Source organism: Heloderma suspectum, chromosome 4, assembly GCF_057233095.1.
Source record: "Heloderma suspectum isolate Gila_16-S chromosome 4, 16-S_ref, whole genome shotgun sequence".
Taxonomy (NCBI): domain Eukaryota; kingdom Metazoa; phylum Chordata; class Lepidosauria; order Squamata; family Helodermatidae; genus Heloderma; species Heloderma suspectum.
The window spans coordinates 235,015,539-235,033,065 of NC_139461.1; the positions used below are offsets into that span (position 1 = coordinate 235,015,539).

The 17,527-nt window shown below is 41.4% G+C and overlaps 1 protein-coding gene across 3 annotated transcripts in view; it reads left to right on the forward strand.

The window, feature by feature from the left end:
* Positions 1-17,527, forward strand: part of TESK2 (testis associated actin remodelling kinase 2) — an 82,779-nt gene that overhangs the window by 19,411 nt on the left and 45,841 nt on the right. For 2 of the 3 annotated variants that reach the window (XM_084852684.1, XM_084852685.1), the window contains one exon: positions 16,065-16,186. In XM_084852684.1, coding sequence (XP_084708810.1) covers positions 16,065-16,186 — 122 coding nt within the window. Of the gene's footprint in view, positions 1-16,062; positions 16,187-17,527 lie in introns of those variants that run through there. The other variant, XM_084852686.1, reaches the window with a different exon arrangement.

The following is a 17,527-nucleotide window of genomic DNA, read 5'->3' on the forward strand; positions in this document are numbered from 1 at the left end:
CACAGCTGAGTGTCCTTTTGGCTTTGGCCCAGCCGCTTCACTCTTTCTGGCGCTACTTGGAAATACCCTCTGCTCTTCCCCAGTAGTATATTGGACACCTTCCAACCTGAGGGGTTCATCTTCCGGCGTCATATCTTTTAGCGTTGTGATATGTTCCATGAGGTTTTCTTGGCAAGAATACTGGAGTGGGTTGCCACTTCCTTCTCCAGTGGACCACATTTTGTCAGAACTCTCCGCCATGACCTGTCCGTCTTGGGTGGCCCTGCACAGCATAGCTGATGGCTTCACTGAGTTACGCAAGCCCCTTCGCCACAACAAGGCAGTGATCCATGAAGGGGACTGTAGTAGTACAGCACTCAAAATGAAAGATGTCATCAAGGATGTTCAGACAATGCTTCAGGATTGAACCAAATTTCCCACCAAGATTCTGGATTCTAAGGTAGCTTCATGGGTAAGTCGGCTGGTTGGTCTCATGGTATTCAGGCAGGCATTTTTATGTTTTTATGGTTACAGGGAAGAACAGCTTGTAATTCAGTCAAGAAGGAAGCATGTACCCATCGTGACACCTATGCATCTGCAGCCATTCAGAGCCTTCCTGACATTCCTGGTGGCTTCTCATGCTGCTCCTTTCAGAACCAAAACTGATATTTGAGCCAAGATGTCAGGGTAGTGGTAATTAAATACATTGTGCACAATGTATGTACCCAGAGAGCCAGCATGTCTGAAGTTCCTCTGTAACAGTTTGCATGAACTGCAGTTTGGTCTTCTGTGTGAGGGGGAGGAAGGGAAGGGGAAGACTAAATTAACACAGGAACAAAGACAACTAAAGATAGGGGGTGGAGGGACGGAAACAAAGGAAAAGGCAGGATAAACCAGCAGCTGCCATGGCATAATAAGATGGAATTGCATGCCAAAAGGAATCCATCAGGGTTGAGAATTGGTGCTACTTAAAGAGTTTGTAGCATGTTCCAAACAAAGATTCTTAACTTGACCCTTGGCAAGGCATTTTTAAAAATGTGACATAAAAGCAAATAAATCTTAAGTAGTTAGAAAGGCAATAAGAAAAGGCGGTCATAGCTGGGTACAGTTCTTTTGGAAAGCTGCTGCATTGCATTGTTTTCCTCTTAAATAGAAGATGGTTCTCTTGGACAGAGCCATCTTTCAGCAATGGTGAATTCAGTGCTTCAAATAAAAGCACCTTGCTATAAATGGGGTGAAATAATATTGTAAATATAATATTTAGGGAATGTGATGCAAGTTTAAATGACTGGAAAAATGCCAAGTGTTGTATTAGAGTAGGATTGTAAGAAAGAAAAATAATATTATAAGAACTTAGAATGCAGTGAAGCTAACTTGTGGTAAAATCCTGAGTTGAACTAGGCCTAGTGAATAATTGTGGGCTCTATTATGTGTAGTTTGATTTGTCCACGTTCTGCTTACATTCTGGGAAGCAGAGTTGGTAGCCCTGCATTGCCTGTTGAATTAAGTTTTGCATCACAGCTACTAATGGGGGATGGGCTGAGGAGGTGGTTTTGCTTCTATCGGTAACATGAGGTTTACTGATGTAAACCTCTTGCAGCCACAGTTTGTTCCATGCTGCTTGTGCAAGTTAATGTGAAATAGCTCACAAAACATGAAGTGTATCGTTTCCTCTTATGTCTAACTTACCAAACAAGGTACACATTTTTCTGAGGACTGTCCTGTTATGGGGTTAGCATTAGTTATGGGGTTGGATCCAGAATAAGTTAGCTGAAATCAGTAGTACAAGTTAGTCATGACTTAACACCTGTCTCATTGTTTTCTTGGGGACTAAGTTCAACTAATGTTGTCTACATCCAAATCATTATGTACAAGGAAGCTTTCTGTTCTCCTTAAAAACATTGATTAGGTATCTACTTCCTATTTTTAAAAAGTTATTTTTCTCCTTTCATGTTTGCTGTGTATGCTTCTGCAGGTGTGTGTGTCTTCTAGTTTTATTTATGTGTACTGTGTTTACCTCTGCATCCTGACTGTCTTATATTAGTGTAAATAAGCTTCTAAATCAGTTGGATTTACTGTGGAAAACGTGGCTTCTCTGAACTGTAGTACAGATGACTGAGTGGTCACCAGGATAGATTTCTTTAATAGGCATTGATCTTAGGATTTTCCCCAAGGGAGTGGCTCTGTAATTAGATGTTTGTGTTGTGCACCATCAATTACAATTCTATTGTACTACTTAACAACATCTACTGGAAAATCAAATATAGTAGCCTTATAATGCAGCCTGTGATATTTCTTTCCCAGTTTGATGCATTCATTGCTTCTGACTCAGACTTTTACAGCTGAGTTTGTGGAAACCAAATATGCCAGTACTTATTGTCTCATAAAACCTAAGCAAGGATCAGTAGAAGTAGTTCTCATCATTGTTGTCGTCATCTGGTGTACAAACAGTCTAATATAATTTCATATTAATAGACTAGATCCAGAGCTACGTGAGCAGAAGTCCTTTCTGCTTGTGTAAATTGTCTTTGCCTGATTTTCTTCAAGTCCCCTAAGCCTCAAAGGTTTTTCAGGGGGTGCAGGGGCCTGCAGCGGGGAGGAGGAGATGGGGAAACCTAATTGCGTAACCAGAACTCTAAATACAACCCCATTTCTAAAATACAATTTATATCCCACCTTTCTACCAATAGGTGCTCTGTAGGTGGATTACCAGGCACTTAAAAGATTTGGGACCCAGGCCCATAGGATGCAAATCTGTGTAAAATTTGCATATGTTAATTTATAGACATGTAAATTTAGAAATAACTACTAATATTTATTTAAATTTCACAGAAGACAAAGCCAGCCAGTTAGTTTCTCATCCAAGTCACCTGAAATAAAATTAATTCTTCTATTAATTTGCATCCTGCTCCAGATAATCACAAATCAGTAGTTCTTCTTCCATTAAAATTATTTGCAATAGTATGAAAACATGCAGAAAAGAACGGTAGATTTTTTCATGAGCCCTCCCACCCTCTCTCACTCACAGGCACACACCTCTCTGCCTAAAAATGGCAACTTTTGCATCAAAATAGAGTTTCAAAAATTTGACAAGAATGCACATCCAAAAGCAATCCAAAGGCAAATCAGGGGGTCACCCCAATTAATTTCCCAATTGCCACCTAGATCCTGCTCCAAAATTTAATTCCCCTTCAGTTAATTACCCATTCATCAATCATGATTATCTCCATAAATTAAATAAAGTAGTGCACAGTTCCATGGGGAGGGTCAAAATACCGGGTAGGTGATAGGAGGAGTGAGAGCTGGAGAGTAGGGCAGAGGAGGTAGAAGAAAGGGGGCAAAGAAGACTAGACAGGAAAGTAGAGAGGGAGGTTGGGAAGGAGTGGGTCGGAAGGGAAAGAATGGAGCTAGAACTGGGCAGTATGGAGGAGACAGAGGGAGCCTAGAAAGAGAATAGGGAAGAGATGGTAGAGGCAGGGGTAGAAAGATGTCTCTTTCCTCTGCTCTGCAGTTTCTGGGGCTGGCTCTCTATGTGGTGAGGATAGAGATGTCAAATTTCTGGAAATTTTGAAGCCATGTTAAACAGGTTTTTTTCCCAGAAAAAAATGGAAATTTTGGAGAAAATTGAAAAATAAGCAGTACTTATTGTTTAAGCACTCTTTACAAATATAAGGTCACTTTGTTGCTTTAGGACAGCCTTCCCCAACCTGTCAGCTCCTATCAGTCTCAGGCAGGATGGCCAATGGTCAGGAATGCTGGCCAGTGTAGTCCAAAACATCTGTAGGGCACTAGATTGAGGAAGGCTGCTTTAGGAACATAAAGCAGCCCTTGTGTTCTTAAAGTTATATTATGTATAATATGGTTTGCTCATAGGATTAGCGTTGTATTTGAAAACTTTAAAAAGTGAATTCAGTAAATTTGTAATTATTGTCTGAATAAACTATACTTTTAAAATTTAATATAAATGTGATTAACTTTATTAGCAAATCAATTACACATGTTTTAGATTCCTAGTTTATGTCTGACCAGAGGTAACTTCAGCAAGTAGTCCCTGAAACATCTGAATCATCCTAGAAGCCAGAAGAAGCAGGAAGAACTGGAGGCAGGGAAAGACAAGTCCACAAACACAGAACTCTGTAGAATAAAACCCAAACTGTCAAGAGTGAACATTTTCTTCCATATTATGATATGGTGACTCTATTTACATGTTGGGAAACTGAGCATGACTTGGAGCACCCCAAAATGGCTATCAGTAAAAGATGCTGGATCAATAATTTTAATAAGAAATGGAAGAAATAACTGCGCTGAGAATCTTACAGAGAGGATTAAAAACATTTCCCCCCCCATGGCTTCATTATTTCCAGACATTTTATATCTCTAGTCTTTCTATAAAAGTCTTCTTATTACATCGTTTTTAGAAATCATTTTTGCAGGGTGGGGGGCTTGGTTACAATATATAAACACCTTATCTTAAATTCTAAAAGAAAATATTTCATAATCCAAAGTTGTTCGAATTTTCTAATTTTGGGGGGGAAAACAGTCCTTGGGGAAAAAATGGGTGGAAACTGTTTTTTCCTGATTTTTTTCTGGGTTTTTTTTCCCCAGGGCTTCACATATCTAGGTGGGGGCTTGTCACTTTTCTCCCAAACACCAACCCAACCCAACCCAACACATATACACAGAGAGGAAGACACAGACAGGCGGCTAGGAAGCCCCACACTGTATACCACCTCTCTCTGTGCCACAATCTAAGGCACGGAGACACACAAAGGTGAGGAGAAGCCTGATCTCTCTCTCTCTCTCTCTCAAACACGTGCATGACCAGGCTCTAACACACACTTGGGGTACCTGGAAAGGTATCCATATTGCCAATATTGTTTAACCTTTTAGCAGAGCAAAAAACACTTTTCTCTCTTTTGCCCACTCATCTCTTCCCCTCTCTACTTCCCTCCCACTTCTCTCCTTCTGTCCTCGAAGAAAATTGCTCCCACTCTATGCAATTAAGCTTGAGTGGGGGGACTTCCATTGGCACCAATGGAACATTTTTTCTAAGCTTAATTGTCTGTGGAGCAGGGATTTGGAGGGTCATAGCACCCAGGGAGGGGAAGGTTAACCCTCCCATCCCCTCACCAATTGCAGTTTCCCTTGAAAGTTACCCCTTGTATGTCAGGTAAGCTGAGGAAAAAAACACCCATTGGTGCCAGTTGACACTAAGGCTGGGTTTGCATGACACAATAAGCCATGGTGGTTTATTTTTCTGAAGTAGCCATGATGGTTTATCGCGTCATCTGTGAGTGGTTTTCCCAAGTCCCAGTGGTTCATTTAGCCAAAATAAGCCACCCTGATAAGTCATGGTCTGCAGTGGGATTTATTTTAACTTTTGTGACTTATTGTGTCATCGAGCGCTCCAGAGTGGTTTAAGCAGATTACCTACAGAGTCGCCTGGCGAGAGCAGTCAAAACTGCCACCGCCGCTCTGTTCTTCTCAAGTGAGCTCTGTTTCCAGAGATCTGCCTAGCAACAGATTGAGCTCTCTGCCTGTCTCCACTCTTACCCCTCTCTCAGTGGCGTGCTCCGCAAACGTCCAAAGTGTTAAACCCCCACGTTTCCCATGGAGAGGCATAGCCGCACAGGGTTTTAGTTCTGCCTCGAGTGCCTCTCCACGATAGGAACCTGTGTATGAAATTCTGTCCCATTCTTACAAACTTCCAAGGGTTTAGAGCTGCCACCCCCTTTTTGGTGTGAAGGTGTTTTTGCTCTCGTGTGTTTGTAATTGCACAGGGGTTTGGTTGTGCATTGAGTGCCTCCCTATGAGGGGAACTTGTGTATGAAATTTTGTCCTGTTCCCACGAACTTCCAAGGGTTTAGAGCGGCCACCTGCTTTTTGATGTGGGTGGGTAGGGGAACACTCCAGGACACTCCAGGAGAGTGGAGGACAGGAAGGCCTGGCGTGCTATGGTCCATGGGGTCACGAAGAGTCGGACACGACTTAACGACTGAACAACAACAACGGGTAGGGGGAAAGGGTGCTGTGAGGAGAGATAGGGAACACCGCGGGTGGGGTAGAACGATAGCAGGGGGGGTGCAGGGGGGAAAGGAAAAGCATGGAAGTTCTTTCGATACCATCAACCATGGTATCCTTCTGGATAGGTTGTCTGGGTTAGGAGTTGGAGGCACTGCATTGCAGTGGTTCCGCTCTTACTTGGATAGCAGATTCCAGAAGGCGGTGCTGGGGGATTATTGCTCTGTGCCATGGCAATTATGTCATGGAGTTCCACAGGGCTCTATTTTATCCCCCGTGCTTTTTAACATCTACATGAAACTGCTGGGGGAGGTTATCCAGAGGTGTGGGCTGAGGTGCCATCAATAACACCCAGCTCTACCTCTCTTTCTCATCAAACCCAGGTGAGGCAGTAGCTGTTCTGAATCAGTGCCTGGGCATGGTAATGGCCTGGATGAGGGCCAATAAACTGAAACTCAATCCAGACAAGACGGAGGTACTGTTAGTGGGTGGTTTGTCTTCCCCGCTAGGTGATATTCATCCTGTTCTGGAGGGGGTTGCACTCCCCCTAAAGGATCAGGTTTGTAATTTGGGGGTGCTCTTGGACCCAGAACTGTCACTTGAGGCACAGTGACACTCAGTGGCACAGAGCACTTTTTATCAGCTTAGGCTGGTATACCAACTGTGCCCTCATCTGAACAGAGATAGCCTAGCTACAGTTATCCATGCTCTGATAACTTCTCATCTGGATTCCTGCAATGCGTTACACGTGGGGCTGCCTTTGAAAATGGTCCAGAAACTTCAGCTAGTCCAGAATAGGGCAGCAAGATTGTTAACAGGGACTGGCCAATGAGCTCTTATTATGCCAGTACTTTTCCAGCTGCACTGGCAGCCTGGCCATTTCCGGGTCCCTATTCAAAGTGCTGGTATTAACATTTAAAGCCCTTAACGGCTTGGGGCCAGGTTATCTGAAGGATCGCCTCCTCCCATATGTGTCTGCCCAGACCTTAAGATCATCCTCAGCTGCCCCTTTCCATGAACCCCTTCCAAAGAAAGTGAGGTGGGTGGCTACTAGGAGGAGGGCCTTTTCTGCTGTGGCACCCCAGCTCTGGAATGAGCTCCCTAGTGAGGTTCACCTGGCACCTACCTTGTATTCTTTCCGGTGCCAGGTGAAGACCTTTTTATTTTCCCAGGTATTTTAGCATTTTAGCTTTCTAGTTTTTTAGCTTTGCTATTTTAAATCTGTATTTGAAATCTCTGCATTGCTGCCAGGTTATTCTGGCTTTATTCTGGTTGTGTTGTTATATTGTGGTTTTAATGCTTTTATATTGTTTTACTGTGTGCTTTTTGGTTTTAATTTTTGTGAACCGCCCAGAGAGCTTTGGCTCTTGGGCGGTATTGGGTGGGGCTATGGCAATGCTCCTAGAACTAAATGTAGAACTCTTTCAAAATGTGTTCTGTTTGCAACTGCTATGTATTCTGGTATGTTTAATGTGGGGCCATGGCAGTGGGGGTGCAGGCAGGCAGGGGGAAAGGGAGAAGCCTGGAAATCCGTCTGGGAGCAGTGTGACACGGCTTGGGAGGGGTGATGGTGGCGACAAGGCAGAGACAGGAGACACCCCCTAGGACACAGTGTGAGGAACGTGACGTAGCTGCGGTGTGAGGGGTGATGGGGAATGGTACCCAGCGCAAAGGATGCTTGGATACCATCCCCGCTGGGTGGGATTACTACAGACAGAGGAAGGACAGGGGGGCGGGAACTATTCTGTGTAGCATATTTGTCCGATCTTGGTTTATAAGCTACTGTGAGTAGTTTATAAACTAGCATGGCTTAAAGTGATGTGCGAACCTGCCCTTAGGGTTCTGCAGAATAGATCCGGGGCCCTTGGAAGTAGACTTTGGGTCAGGGGCCAAGGCTTAGCAATGTCAGTGAACTAGATGGGCTACAAAGAAACAATTCCCAGACAATGTGATAGATGACTTACTTATGACCGGGGCGTCGTGAGAGATAGGCTCACTTGGGCACGGGCCCTGGATCATTTTGAGCTGTGACCTGGATCTTTTGAGCTGTCCTAATTGCCTTCTTTTTTTTTTTACATTTTCCCATGGACTTGCATTGGAAAACAAATGGCCATAACTTTTTTTATTTTGTATGATAAATACATGAAATTTGGAGAGCTGGTAGTGCCCATGGAGCTGATTGAACCTGCCCAATTTCAGACAGTTAGGCCTAGTGGCTTTTGTGCTAGCTACAGGTAAAAATGGCTTTTTTCAAGAAAATCTGTCAAAGCAAAGAGCTATAATTTTTTTGAGTTTCCACATACATGCATGGAATTTTACGTATTCAGCTCCCTATGGAGCTGAATATGTAAAGTTTCCTTTTCTCAAAGATTAAAACAATAAGTAAAAACTGCCAAGCCACACAGGGGCTTAGAGATCCTAATCAGAAGGTATTTAAGGTGACCATTAGGAGGTCACTATCCCTAATCTCTGGTGTAGGTTTTTTTTAAGGTGCAAAAAACTCCTCTCCCTCTACTTTTCTTCTCTTGCATGCCCACTGTTGGGAGCTTGCTTGCAATGAAATTTTGAAGAGGGAGAAGGAAGGGAAGAAATAGCTTCATGTGAAATACTGGTATTTCAAACAGCACCTGATTTTACTGCCCCAAAGTGGAACCTTTGGCTTCTGCAGAAGTTTAGTAGCTTCAGTACAGCAAAGGATCCAATCAGCCTACACAAATTTCTTTCTCCCCCTCCACAGCTATTTCTCCGAAATAGCTGTAGGACACAAATTATTTCAAAAAGAGAGTTAGGACTATGTGGTGTCATGATTAAGGAACTGCTAAGGCTTTTAAACAGGTTCTACAGTTTAAAAAAAGCTAGAAAAAGCCCTCTACCACCTCACCTCATAAAGTTAATTTAAGTATGTGCAATCCTTTACAAACCCTCCACAGCCTCTTAAATTCCTTTGAAGTACTACCTCTCTGAAAGGAGCCACTTCGCTTAGGGAATTCTCTCTATCCCCCCTCCGCATTTCCAATCACCATTCTTTTCTTCTTCTCTCCCCCATCCTGTTCTTTCTTCCTCTTTATTCTACCCTGAGCATATCTTGAGGAATTCTTAAAGAGAATTCTCTTCAGTGGGCAAGAGAAGTCCTGAACTGTATTTGACTTTATACAAACAGGCAAGAAGGTTGGTTTTTTTCCTTCTCACTCAAGTCTTTGAGAAAAGTGGGTTCACATGGTCGCAGAAAAACGCTGTTGTTCAGGCAGGCATTTGGGGTGGGTTAGGGTATTTTAGAAAATGTTTTTATTGTAGAATTTTATTGTTTTAAACTGTTTTTATTGTATGTTGTACATCGCCCAGGGTGGCTGGGTGACCAGCCAGATGGGCGATTAATAAATTTAATAATAAAATAAAATAAATAATAAGCGAAACAAATCTGGGACTGTTTTGTTTGTCAGTTGCCATTATTGAGCAATAGGAAGGGCTGTGGCTCAGTGGTGGAGCACACGCTTGGCATGCAGAAGGTCTCATGTTCAATCCTCAGCATCTCCAGGTAGGGCTAGGAAAGAATCCTGCCTGAAACTCTGGAGAGCTGCTGCTGCCAGTCAGTGTCAACAATACTGGGCTAGATGGACCCAGGGTCTGTCTCAGTATAAGGCAGCTTCCTATGTTCCTATGAACAGAAAGCTTTAATAAAAATAGGAGTTTTTGGTTTGTTTTTTAAATGGAGGGAAGATAAATACTGCTCATTTATACAATCCTATGTATGCCCACTCAGAAACCCCATTATGTTTAATGAGACTTACCTTCAGGAAAGTGTGCATAGGATTCCAGCACGAGTTACTTTTGCAGGGAGGTTTGCACCTTGATGTTCTGCATGTTTACTCAGAAATAAGTCCCAAGCTGTGAGGATGGTATTGCAGGTTTAATACAGTGCCTACCCAGTTCCGTCTAATGAATTGACTACCCTTTCAGCTCAGTCCTATGCATGTTTTGTCATTTGTGTTTTTTGCATGAACTCTAGCTTCAGTGGTGAGGCAAAGGTACTTGGTACATGCTCACAGTTTCTCCATAAATGAGCCCTAGTTTTGAAAACAAACTCATTGGCTGAAACCTGGTAAGGTCTTGGCACGAATGAAGTTATGGGGAGGAATATATATTGAGAGCTTGTGCATAACAAGGAGGAGGTAGAGGAGAGTTGCACAAAACAAGAGATCTGTTTTTATGTAGAGTTGCTGGAGGATGGTATGATGAGGAGGGATGGTTGCATAGAGGGGAATAGAATTGCTAGGGGGAGAATGTAAGTGCTCAGTGGTGTATGAAAAGCATTCTGCATATGCTCAGAGGCACTCTATATTTAAGAACATAAGAAGAGCCATACTGCATCAGACCAAGGTCCATCTAGTCCAACATTCTGTTCACACAGTGGCCAACCAGATGCCCACAGGAAACCCACCAGTAGGACATGAGTGCAATAGCACCTTCCCACCCATGTTCCCCTGCTGCTTATATTGGTGAAATGTAAATAAATTCTAGTCATTCTAAATTTGCATGCATGTATATCCTTCAGAAACTTTGCAGGTTTCTTACTTAGGGACATCTCTAGGCTGTCTGTAATTTTCAGAACAATGGTCCACAAGGAAAATAAGGAGAGAAGTATGTCCTCTTTTGGAGACCTCAAAATGTTAAGGCCACCCTTGCACAAAAACCCTTGTGGCTATCATTCTGAGATTTGGGGACATGATCTCCTCTGATGGGGCAATGAGTCCTGAAATGTTTATCCAATTTTTCCAAGTAATAGAAATGTTATTGGCAGTTCCCATTAAAAGAAAATCAAAATATAAACCCTGCACCTATTTTTCTGACATTGGGCAGGTGTAATCCCCTTCTAGGGGCTACTATGCCTGAAATGATCATCCAGTTTTGACCAAGAGAAAAAGTTAGTTTAAAAAAAAAAAAAATGGTAGTCAACAGGTAGCATAAAGACTTATTTTCCAAACCTTGACTCAGGTTTGGTGCTGAGCTGAAATGGTCCGACTACACATTGGCCTGAGCAGAAACGGGATGTTTTCCAAAATGCTGAATCGGGGGTCTGAGTTGAAGTGGGTTTGGGGGTCAGTGCACGCTTCTTATGTATGTAATCTATACACACATGCAAGCACACCACATGCACACACCACACACACACACACACATATTAGAGGTGCGCTTAGACTCGGGTATATATAATACGCGCATACGTATGCTAATGTGTGTTATGGGCCTGTGCCCTGGATCTTTTAAGAACCTAGCAACGCCCCTGCTTATGACACAAATTTGGGATTTCATAAGCATGGCTGCACAAGAATGGCTTACAGTTACTGGGGATCCAAGACTGGTAAAGTCTTGGATCCCTAGATCCACCCTAATATCTACACCACCCTAATATCATTGGCATTCTTACTTTGCACAAGCATGTAAGGAGACCAGAGGCAGCATGAGAGAATTCTCATTGTGTATGCTCAGCCACTTCTATATTAAGAGTGCCTTTCCTGAGTGCCGTCCCTATTGCTGGCTGTAATACTGTACATCAGGCATAGGGAACCTCTGTCCCACAGGTCACATACTGCTCATGTAGGTTTACCATCTGGCTTACCATCTTCTTCCATAAGCCTCACCCAATGGGAAAGTTTCTGGAATAGGAAATTTCCCAGAAAATTTTCCAGTGCTTTATTTTTCTGTGGAAAATTTTCCATTTCATAAGTTCATTAGTAACAAAGAATTGATGCCAATTGCAAATACAAGATTAGGCAAGTTTGGCTGTTTCAAGGTTGTAGATGAGTGGTTGTCATGTATAGTTCTTTAGGTTGCTAAAATTTATTAGTGTGTCAACTGTTTAAAGTACCTCTATTCTTTTTAAAAATTTAAATAGGGTAAGGGAAGCACATGCTAGTCTTTAAATTTTTACAAGTATTCCAGTAAAAATGCTATATAATATAACATTTAAATGGCATTAAGTGTGCTTTAATTTCCCCCCTGAAATATTTCAGGTCAAATATTTGCAGTGTATTGGGACAGAAAAGTAACATGGAGTTTTTCAGATTCGCTGCTTACTAAATATAAGTAATATAAACATACTAAAAGAGATCGCTGTCTAGGGCATCAGAATTTTCCCAAACATACTGAAAATTATCTGATGCAAATTACCCTAAATTGAATAGAGTAATTTGTATCAGATAATGTTATGCAAATTGCCTTAGTAAAAATTTCCAGGAAAAAATCTAATTCAAAGTTTTTTTGGAAAGCCCACTAGCCCTGCCCCCTCTCCTGGCAGGGAAAAGCTCTGATTTCTGATGAGCAGCTGATCAGAGATCTGAGCTTTTCCCTGCTGAAGAGAGGGGGCTGGGCCTGGGGGAAAAGCTGTCATGCTGCTCATACTTACTTTTGAGTAGATGTGCAGAGATGCTTCTCTGTCTTCTGAGTAGGATTAAAATTGGTAAGTATCACATTTTGGCCCTGACCACAGATGGAATGTGACCCTTGAGACCTTTCCCAGATTGGAATTCAGCCCTTGGACTGAAAAAGGTTCCCCACCTCTCCTGTACACATCTACCTGTGCATAAGCCCAATTTCGAAACAGTGAGATTTGTTTCTACATGAATATGGATGGGTCAAACTGCATACTACTTTAGGACTTGGCCCAAACATAATCTTTAAACACCTTGTTAAATATATTGTTTTATAGTTTTTTTGAATCTGTAATTACACAGTTAGACAAGGAAAATAGTTCCAGGATTATGTTTCCTCCCCAGATAAGTAACCACAGTTTAGCATGTCATCCGAACCCTCAACTATCATTAATTTTAACTATCATTAGTAGAAACAAGCCAGCTTCATAAACAATAGTTAAGTTTAACCTCAGTTTCTCCTGGTACAGATGACAAGGCAAGCTGTGGTTAATTTAAAGTGGAAGTGAAAGCTTCCAGTGGCTGCTCATGTGTTCTCCTCTGCCATGGCTGCACCGGGGGAGGAGGGGAGCCTACAAACCTCCGGTTTATTCTCATAATGCTAAAGTTTGGTTTAGCATTATGTCTGAACCACCCCCTAGAATTGAGAACTGCTCTCATTGCATGCATGAAAACTTAAAATTTTCAGAAGAGCTCTGGATCTTTTTCTTTTTCTTGCATGTTAGCATTTTGTTGAAAGTTGTAGTCATTCAGTGGTTTCCCTGTGAAATTAGGTGACAAGACTTCATTAGACAAATGTTTTCTCCTCTAGCTTCTGTAGACTTACAGGCGTGGGCAGACTTTAGTCTTGTGGGATCAACTTTGTTTTTCACTAGAATCCCAAGATTCACCAAATGGAGTAAGATGCTGGTTTAGGAAGCCAGACATAGAATTGCAGAACAAGGTCTGCTGAGCCCACGAATTTGTTTTCAGTACCAGAACTGGAGTTGCACGCAAATCCTTTCACACACAAATCTCCTCCTATTTTCCCCCAGGCATTCTTGATTTTACCAGCCTAATTTAGGAGGAAAAGAAGGCTTTTTGTCATTGCTGTTGTTAAAGCATTGCAAGTCAGAAAACTTAGGTGATTTGCTGCAAATCACTTAGAAATCTTCCAGTAGAACAACAATACCTGCCTTTGCTTCCTCATGATGTAAAGCATCATTTTATGACTGTTAGAATGGCAGTTGAGGATTTCTCTTTCAGTTAAATTGCAAGAACATATTTCTATTGTATTTGGTAAGTGCTTGCAAGATATAGAATCTTTAATATTTATAATAATGCATAGGGAAATTGGTGTGATACTTAATGGTCTTTGTGTCTGACAAAACCTTTTCCAGGCTGTATCTGTTGTATTCTTCTGTGCTTGTCCAATACTATAATCTCAATAAGGACCTAAAGGTGATTATTGAAAATCCAGTCTTCTTGAAAAAAATTGGACAGGAGTTGGTTGACCTTTGGATCTCTTCTACCTTTGTATCTACTTTAACAGTTCATAAATCAGAAACAGCCATCATAACTGTGCTCTTGGTTATACATTTACAGTGCAATCCTAAACAGGTTGGCTCAGAAGTATGTTCAGTTGATTTCAATGGCGCTTACTCCCTAATAAGATTTTAGCCTTAGAATAAAAAGGGTATTATACCAAATGTGAATGCTTTCTGTTCAAGTGCCAGTATTTTTCTTCTGTTTCTAAAGAGAAGGTGGAAAAGAGAATTCCTGGTGTTGGGTTAAATAATGTTATATATTTTGTTTATCTGCCTTTTCTAATTTTTGCAGTCGGCAGGTGTGTTATGCAGGGACTACTTATATGTTGATGAGCTTTTGAAGGCATGAGGGACGTGCGTGTTCAGATTTTTCTTACGATCTCGCTTGGCATTGCTGTGATGTGCAGCAGTGCAGAAACATTAAGAAAATGAACACTTTACAGATTAAACTGGTGTATTATTTGCTTTCCTTACAATTCCATATTTTGTGTGGGATGTGTCAGCTAATATTGAAATAAGTTATACTACTAATGTAAAAGCATATTCCTTTTTGTATGCATTAGAAAGCATTTATATTTATCATTACATGTTAGAAACAGGGTTTTTTTTTTAGGCAGCCCAGTAGCAATGTAGTGACCTTTCCAGGAAGCCCTTTCAGATATATCAGAGATGTTAACACACATGCACATTTTTTAGTCTACTCTGGCACTTTATGCCAGCATACTACACACAGCTGATTCACACACCATCTTCAGAAAAATTGCAAGGCTATAACATAAATGCAGTTTTACCAAAGGATAAGATTATATTTTCAACAGAAGAATGTGATATAAAAATGGGCCTTCTGTCGAACATGTTTTCAGGGTTTTTTAAATGAAGCTTTTAAAACAATTGGCATGTTACCCTTTTCACAAAATTGATCCTGGATTTTGCTACTGAAATACAGTAGCAAACATACTGAAGTACTGTAGCAAATTTTTAAGTGATAGATGTACTTGAAAATAGTGATATAGTCAGCATGCACCTGTTACAAATAGACCAACTATGGGCCTGATATTCTTTGGAGCACTCGGTAGAGCAATAACAAATAATAGAGGAAAACAGTGAAGGTCTCTTCCAGAGCAAACCACAACTAATGCCAAATTAAAATGCCACTTTTCTTGTATTCTGATGCAGCTGTACTGTATGTATCTGGTGAAGGGAAAGGGGAAACGTTTCTGGATTTTGGATAGGCTTTGCAAGGTTGTACATGAATATGCAGAGATCTAGCAGTGCTTTCCCTTTTTCCCTGTATGGTTGGCACAGCTACATAGTTGAGTTGTTTTTAATCTGTGCTTGATTATTTGGTGTGTTTTGTAGGTATTTTTAATGTGTTTTGTGAGCTGCCCAGAGAATATTTATTACAGGGCAGTTTATAAATAACATATAAATATTTTAATATGGAAGCCTTTCCTGTGGTTTTCCAAACCGTAACAGTAAAGTAAGAAAATATGGTGGAATGCAAACAAGCAAATCAGAATATTATCTATAGTACATCAATATCTAAATTGTAGGATTGGGTTACACCAAATGTTACTTTCAGTATGTTGAAGAAACTGGAAAAGGCATCTCCATAATGGCACCATAACATGTAGCAGAGGCTACATCATGTGATTCCTTGGATGAACCACAGAAGAGTCATGTTAACAGTGCTGACATGAAAAGTTGATTATGTGAAAACCATTTCCACTGTCCTCCTTGTGATTAAAGATGTATAAATTAAAGATGGCCTGCCCTTAAACACATCTGACCACTTGCAAATTTGGTATGGCAAAGAATAAGGGGAATTTATGTGGCAATTTCATGGTCTTTGGAGTACCATAGGTTGTTAATTGCATAAATTATCATTCACCTCTTAGAAGTGAGAGGAGCAGTGAACAATCCATTGTTACATAAGCATTCAAGTTGTGGGAAAGTTTTGAAATATGTGGAAGGTGATTAATTACTTTGGCCATATGGCATACTAGAGAGCATAATAACTTCCCTGAGACTTGCTAGGCCAATTACTGCTTTCCTTCTGTTCTACTGTACTGAAAGCTCATACCATTTTCCTTTTTGGTTTATTCTTCAGGTGCGGCACAGAGTATCTGATCAAGTAATGGCTCTGAAGATGAATACACTAAGCAGCAACCGAGCAAACATGCTAAAAGAGGTGCAGCTCATGAACAGGCTTTCCCATCCAAACATATTAAAGTAAGGGGGGGGGGTGTGCGCGCGCGCGCGCACTGCTATGTGGAAGTACAAATCATGTTTTTGTTTAGCATTTGTTATTCTTTGTTTTAGGGAGAGGTTTGAATATTCGACTAGTGTCTCTTGAAAGTTCAGAAAATAGTTTTGCCTCCACCTTCCACTTGAGCCTTGTTTATGCCCTTAGTTCCTTCTACTCCCTTCTTAGGATTTCTTATCCCTTTGTATTTGTCTATCCCACACTTGTAACCTCCTTTCTACCCTCCTGCATCCTTGACTAAATATTGTGGGCAGTATCCAACTCTGCCACTCTACTTATGCTATTGATGTAGTGCAAGCATAAACGACCTCTAGCACAACAGCAATAGTGTATGCTGGTACACTTGCTGTTCTCCTAGAGGTCGCTTACACTAGCACTACATCAACGGTGTAAGTGGAATGGCCGTATTGGTTACTGCTATGTGTCCACAGTTGGTAAAATACATACATTGAGCAGATATGTGTAATGTATGCATATTATAAGGGCTCAATCCTATGCATTTTAGACAGAAAAAAGTCCTATAACTCTTAAGCATTCCCCAGCCAAACATGCTGGCGGGTGAATGCTGAAAGTTGTAGGATTTTTTCTATAACTTGCATATGAGTGTGCCCTAAATGTATCAATCTCCATTTTTATATATATATATATATATATATATATATATATATATATATAAAAACTTCAACAAACCATAACGAGGAAAATAAAGAAAAAAGTTGTTGTTGTTGTTGTTGTTGTTCAGTCGCTCAATTGTGTCCGACTCTTCGTGACCCCATGGACCGTAGCACGCCAGGCCTTCCTGTCCTGCCCTCTCCGCCGGAGCATGCTCAAGTTCATATTCATTGCGTTGGTGATGCTATCTAGCCATCTCATCCTCTGCCATCCCCTTCTCCTTTTGCCTTCAGTCTTTCCCAGCATCAGGGTCTTTTCCAGAGAGTTTTGTCTTTGCATTCGGTGGCCAAAATATTTGAGCTTCAGCTTCAGTATCTGTCCTTCCAATGAGCACTCGGGGTTGATTTCCTTCAGGATTGACTGATTTGACCTCCTTGCAGTCCAGGGGACTCGTAAGAGTCTTCTCCAGCACCACAGTTCGAAAGCATCGATTCTTCGGCGCTCAGCCTTCCTTATAGTCCCGCTCTCACAGCCATACATTACTACTGGGAAAACCATAGCTTTGATTAGACGGACACAGCCATACATTACTACTGGGAAAACCATAGCTTTGATTAGACGGACCTTTGTCGGCAAGGTGATGTCTCTGCTTCTTACTATGCTGTCTAGGTTTGCCATAGCTTTCCTCCCAAAGA